Source organism: Cajanus cajan, chromosome 10, assembly GCF_000230855.2.
Source record: "Cajanus cajan strain Asha chromosome 10, NIPB_CcT2T_4, whole genome shotgun sequence".
In the NCBI taxonomy this organism is placed as follows: Eukaryota; Viridiplantae; Streptophyta; class Magnoliopsida; order Fabales; family Fabaceae; genus Cajanus; species Cajanus cajan.
The window spans coordinates 1,788,511-1,795,730 of NC_138526.1; the positions used below are offsets into that span (position 1 = coordinate 1,788,511).

Here is a 7,220-nt window from a genome sequence, read left to right on the forward strand (position 1 = left end):
CTAACAACCAATTATATCTTTTAATTGTGTCATGTCACTGTTAAAAACATGACACAATTAAAAGATATAATTAGTTGCTAGTGCAAAAAAAATTTACACTGACAGTGTATAGGTGATTAACTCATATTATAATTTAGTTGGTTTGAACTTAACTTTTTTTAAAATACACGTCCTAAATATGACTTATTTATCTATCATAGACATTTTTTAAAATGTTTGATTAAAACTAAAATTCTAAAAATATATTTTATAATAATTTAATACTAATAAAAACATAAAAATAAATATGTTAAATTGTATAAAAATCAAGTTTAATTTATTTATAAAATAAACATATTTTTAATATCTATTATAATATTTTAGATGATAATATATTTCAAAACATATTTTATAATAAAAATTATAAATAGAATATAAATTTTCCAAAATCTTTCCCATTTTGATTTTTTTAATCAAAGTATACAATCTTACAATCTTTACTATTTTGATTTTTTTAATCAGTATATACATAAATAAAAAGTACCAAAGGTAAAAATATATATATATGCTATAAATTTTATTTTATTAAAAATTAAAAATTTTTAAAAAAAATTAATTCGTTATTAAGAAATATTATTTATCACATATAAGAACTAATCTCCTTCGAAAGTTTGATAAATATCAAATAAATAAACAAATCTTTTAAATTTATATTTTATACATATGATGATTTAAATATATATATTTGTTTTGTTATAATATAACTTTTATTTTTAAAAATATATTATTTTTTATATAAAAAAAATATATGTGTATGTCAAATGGTAGTGGGGTATGTGTAGTGTACCCACTCTCTTCTACATGGGTCCGTCGACCCTGAGTATAACCCTTATGCTTCTTTAGTGAACTTCATTCGTTTGTTCATGACATTTCTTTGGAGCTGCAATTCTGACACATCCTTCGAGAAAAAAACACTTTTGCAGATTGGCTAGTTAAATTTGGTGTTAAATTACATGAACAATTTTGAATTTAGGACTCTTTCTTGTCTCATAGTTCAAATAGCTATTCTAGTAATTGATGTCTTACATGTCCCTAAATCTCTTATTTTTCTTACAAAAAAAAAAAAAAATCTTTAACAGGAGAATGATTTAAAGACATGCCAAAGAAAATCAATCCAAAACAACAACAAAACAATTTATTTATCTTATATATTCATTTAAAAAATTGTATCTTTAAACAGTAAATACAAAGCTTTTTTATCTCATCTCAGAGTGTATCTTTGGGTCTGATGATTAATAATAAGCAGACAAAAATAGATAGTAGCTAGCTTTGATAGTGACTTTACGCTAGCAGGTATCGGAAAGTTAGCTGGGGAAGAGTTAATATATAATTCCTAGCTGGTCGTTCCAAGCACATGTCCGAATCAACGTATTTAGAGGCTCATCATACCTCGTTTAGGGCCCATACTCGTATAATAAATTTGCAAAATATATTCAGAATCGTACTCACCATAGTTGTATTGTTGGAATTGCTCTCTGAAATTTTAAAAAATAAACTCGATCTATACAGTTTTTTTTTTATTATTTGTTTTTTCACTTCAATGTAAGAGCACCATGGTATATAACGCAAGAGACTTTCCTAATAAAAAAAAAGGGTTAAAAACAACACATATATATTAGCTGGATTTCATGCATGTGAAACTCTGGTGATGATTATGTGTTTGAAAGTATCTGAACAATTCAACCCAATCAATCATATAGGTACGTTACTGCCCTTTGGCAACCCCAAAAAATATACTTAATGGAGCTATATATATCATGAGTCAAATTAATATAGGTTTAGCTAGTTGTTATAAACCTACACTACTAGCCTTCAAAATTCATCATGAGATCACGTAGAATTAAATTAACTAGCTACTTAAAGTCAATAGTACATGGAAATATAGATACATTTAAATGGTACATGTAAAATACCTATTCACCTTAAATGGAATGAGGTAGTTTGGTAGATCTGCTTTAAATATTGTATATGAATTTATGATACCCCTTATATTTAAGTAATACAATTATCTTTTGCTGTCCAAGAAAAAAACATTTAAATGTGATTCATCCAGAAATTAACTATATATGTATAGGCATTATATATGATCTTCGAACAATTTTTTGTTGAATTTAAGGATGTTAAAGTTATACCATCACTTTCATTCGTCTTCAAATTAACCTTGCCGGCTGAAATCACCGCGTTGCTTTTGAGTTTTGAGTTCCTTTTAACATATATATAACAAGAACTATTAACAGTGTTATGACCACTAATTCTATCATTATTTATCTAGCTCAGAAACAATGGCCAGAAATCTTGGCCTAATTGTCTTCATATCCTTGTTTTCTCTGTCTTCCCCAGCCCTAACAACCATTTTCTCAAATGCCATTGATTTTTGGTGCAATAAAACCCCACATCCTCAAACATGCAAGCACTTTGCCGCCACAAATCATCACCAATTTCAAGATGGTATCCCAAAAAGTGCATCACAATTCAAGAACCTCATCCTCAGAATTGCAATGGACCAATCATTGAAAACCCAAACTCATATCATGTGGTTGGGATCCAAATGTGTGAGCAAGCAAGAAAAAGAAGCGTGGAGAGATTGCATAACCCTTTATCAAGACACCATCAACATTCTCAACCAAGCCCTTAACCCTACGAAACAAAGCACTAGCTTTGATCTCCAAACATGGCTTAGCACAGCCTTAACCAACATTGACACATGCCAAACCGGGTTCCAAGAGCTTGGGGTTAGCAACAACAATGTTCTATCTCTCATTCCCAACAAGAATATCTCAGAGATCATAAGCAATTTTTTGGCTCTTAATAATGCTTTTTCGTTAATTCCTTCAAAGACTAACGAAGATGGCTTCCCAAGATGGTTATCACCCGGTGATAGGAAGCTTGTAGAGTCACCATTGTTATCACCAGATGTTGTGGTAGCTAAAGATGGTTCAGGGAATTTTGAGACCATCAAAGAAGCTTTGAAAGCAGTTTCCAAAAGGAGTGGGAGAAAGAGGTTTGTGATATATGTTAAGCGTGGGGTTTACGATGAAAACATTGTGATTGGAAAATCTTTGAAGAATATTATGTTGTATGGTGATGGTATAAGGCTCACAATCATTTCTGGTAATCGAAGTGTTGGAGGAGGTTCTACCACTTTTAATTCAGCAACAGTTGGTATGTGTATTAATTTTGATGTCTCTTTTACTTTGAGTTCTAAAATTCGTTTTTTAAGTCAGTAATTTTGATATTAAAAAAAATAATAACAAATTAGAGTGAATACTCACAGTTAATTGGTGTATATCATGTTTAAGAGTGAAACGCTACACTTAATAGGTAGGAAATTTTCATGATGAACATTAATATACAAATAAATTTTATATTGATAAAATAAAAGAAGAAATAATCGTTTATAAAATACATATATATACATTAATAATAATTGAGAGATTTTTTTAATAATAACTAAAAAAAATCATGACATTGTGTGTGAAATATCTCATCGAAATTATGTATGAAATAATCTAATAAATATAATCTTATAAAATATCCTTGAAAGAAAAGGTGTAAACTAGGTTGCAATGTTTACAGCGGTGACAGGAGATGGGTTCATGGCACGTGACATGACATTCCGCAACACAGCAGGAGCAGAAAAGCACCAAGCGGTGGCATTGCGTTGTGGTGCAGACCTCTCTGTCTTCTACCGCTGTGGCTTTGAAGGGTACCAAGACACTCTCTATGTCCACTCCCAAAGACACTTCTACAAGGAATGCCACATTTATGGTACAGTCGACTTCATCTTTGGCAACGCCGCTGTTGTCTTTCAATCCTGCAATATATATGCCAGAAGGCCAATGCCAAAACAGAAAAATGCCATAACAGCTCAAGGTAATTATAAAAAGATCAAAAACTGCTATATATAATAACAAAAATATTTCAAAGTATATATTTCAATATAATTATAAAATTATGTTAGACAAAATATTATTTCTTACACTAATATGAGAAGTTATATTATTAATGCATATATTTCTTAAAAAAAATAAAAAATACTAAATAATGAATGATATTGGAAAAAGGTTGGAACAACTCCACTCATAGCTCAACTCATCTCTAAAATATATCGGTTCCAATTTGTTAAACCTAAACCCGTTGAATGTTTCTTTTTCTCGAGCTGGATTAGTAAGACAAGCCGGACCATGAACACCGATACTTATACCCAAAGAGTAATATAAGGTTTTTGAATTATCTGTAAGTTGTTAGAGGTTTGTTGCCTTATGTTGGTTACTCTGGTTTGGGCCCATTGAGTCAAGTTGAGCCTGTTTGTTTATAGGGCAGATGATAAACACACTTCCACTCTCGTATAAACACACTCCCTTTTTTAAAAAAAAAATATAAAATGTCTAAATTACCCTTAAAAAAAATGAAATTCCTAAATTTACACTTCCCTTCCCTGCACCCCCTTTCCTCGCACCCCACACTCCACACCCTTCTTCTTCCCAAAGCCTCTTTTTGCTCAGTGTCATTAAGCAATATACTTTTACAGTCATTCTGAATAAAAAAAAAAGGACTAGCCCCACCATAATTAGCATAAGAAAGGTTCTTTTACAGTCATTAGCATTCCGGAAAGTACTTTCTGGAATAGTAAAATTATTGTTCATATAATTCCGGAAAGAACTTTCCGTAATAGTAACTTTAATATTATGAAAAGTATTTTCTGGGATTATGTAACAAAATATTTCCGGAAAATACTTTCCAGAATAAGAATTTAATATTATGGAAAGTATTTTCTGGAACATTTTTATATAATTCCGGAAAGAACTTTCCGCAATAGTAAGAAGAAGAAGAAGAGTGCCAGAAAGAGAAAGAAGAGGGGTGCGCAATGTCAGCAGGTGGTCTTGTAAGAGAAAAACTCTTACTTGTTCTATGGAAAGACACACTAGTACAAAAATGACTTTTAAAATCGGAGTTTTAAAATCAGTCATAAGGTAACTATTTTAAAAGTGACGTGATGGCCTGTACTGTAACAGAACGACCCCAGAACGGCTCGTTCAGCAAGCAGAACGGCATGTATTGCTTTCAGTACGGCCCGTACTGCAAGCAGAACGGCCTGTACTGCTTGCAGAACGGGCCGTTCTGCAAGCAGCACAAGACGTTCTGCAATCAGAACGAGCCGTTCTTCTTGCAGAACGGTCCGTTCTGGTGCCGTTCTGGTGCGGGGTAGGGGGTGTAATTTTAGGAATTTCATTTTTTTTAAAAGGATAATTTAGACATTTTATATATTTTTTTAAAAAAAGGGGGTGTGTTTATACGAGAGGGAATGTGTGTTTATCATTTGCCTTGTTATAGAGGCATATTGGGCCTTTATAAACCTAAGTTGGGTCACGTTTGAAACAGCAAAATATATTGTTCACACTTATCTTTATATCAAAGTATATTCATCTATTTATACGTTTTAACATTTTGCAACATAGAACTCACAACTGATTCACTTTAAAGTACGAAATCCCAATTATTAATATGAAAATGAACGGCCAATACTACTACATATACATGCATAACAAATCAAGATTACTTACTTTTAGCCTCGTTGGAATTCAAACCCTTTATTTCATGGAAATAAAAGCTAAATGCATAAACTCAAAATGTTACGTACCAATTAGTAGATACTAGATACACAACCTTAATTTTACTTTAGTAACATAGAAAACTCTTCTTTTTCTTTGTAATTATTTGTAACAGGTAGAACAGATCCGAATCAAAACACTGGGATTTGCATCCAGAACTCGAATGTAATGGCTGGTGAAGACCTAGTGCCCGTGTTGAGTTCCTTCAAAACCTTCTTGGGTAGGCCATGGAAGGAGTATTCAAGGACAGTGTTCATACATACTTACATTGATGGGTTGGTAGACCCTGCAGGGTGGTTAGAGTGGAAAGGCGATTTTGCCCTCGACACTTTGTATTATGGAGAGTATATGAACCTTGGTCCTAGGGGTTCCACAAGAGGTAGAGTCAAATGGCGTGGTTACCATGCCATAACAAATGCAACCGAAGCATCCAAATTCACGGTTGAAAATTTTATTGCTGGAAGATCATGGTTACCAGCCACAGGCATTCCATTCTTCTCCGGACTCTACTATATAGTTAATTAATTTGAAGAGCTTGCACCATTTTCATAAGCTCTTTTTAACCTGCTATAATTCAAACATGTTGTGCAAGCGTTTAATAAAATTGATTGCTCAAAAACAACCAGAAATCCTTGAGAATTATTGCTGAGAAGCTGTTTCATATGTTATATTCGCTGAGGTTCTATCTATGTTCTTCTTAATTACATTAAAATGAATAATATGCATCTATTATTATTGGTTATGTTTTTTTTATTATTATTATTAATTTTATAGCTTGCAATTTTAGTTTCTATAATATTTGACACACTAATATGAAACGGTGACGTGATAATAAAATATAATTTTTTATATGAAGATATTCGAACTTCATAGTCAGATTCATTAGACTATTTATCTCGTATAAGTTATAATTAATAAATAACTTGTGCATATAATAAATAAATAAACAACTAAAATAATATGCTCGGGGTCAGTTTGATTTTTACAATTTTTTTTCTGACAAACTGTAAAATAAATATTTCGTTATAAGATGAAAGTTTATGAAGAACAAAGCAAATCCAAAATCAAACTTGTAAATTACAAAACAATACAACAAATGTAGTAATTGGATATATATATATATATATATATATATATATATATATATATATATATATATATATATATATAATGAATTGTATTATTTTTATAGTATATATATCTAACATAAAATTAAATACTCAATTATATATTTTGAACACTAACTCACAGTATTTTTCACTAATTAGGTATTTTGATCGAATCGACTAGTGGATCCAAAATTTAAAACATCTATCATAATGATCTCCCATATAACATACATCAAATATTTAATAAAAATTTAAATAAGGTTTGAGAATATTTGCCCATTATTTGATTTATATGTTATTACAATTATTATAACAAAATAATTTGTTTTGTAATATAAATTGAAATAAAGTTTGATGACCAAAAGTATCCAGGACAATGTTTTAAAAAAATAAATAATTAATTAAAGAATACAACATTGTTGTATTCTTAAATTATTTATTTTCGAGTTTTAAGAAACAT

At 30.5% G+C, this 7,220-nt stretch overlaps 1 protein-coding gene across 1 annotated transcript; it reads left to right on the top strand.

The window, feature by feature from the left end:
- Positions 1-2,308: 2,308 nt before the first annotated feature.
- Positions 2,309-6,551, top strand: LOC109818024 (pectinesterase). The gene is made up of 3 exons (XM_020383406.2): positions 2,309-3,201; positions 3,616-3,912; positions 5,767-6,551. Exons 1-3 carry the CDS (start codon positions 2,322-2,324, stop codon positions 6,174-6,176), a joined length of 1,587 nt encoding a protein of 528 aa, XP_020238995.1. The 5' UTR covers positions 2,309-2,321; the 3' UTR covers positions 6,177-6,551.
- Positions 6,552-7,220: the final 669 nt, after the last annotated feature.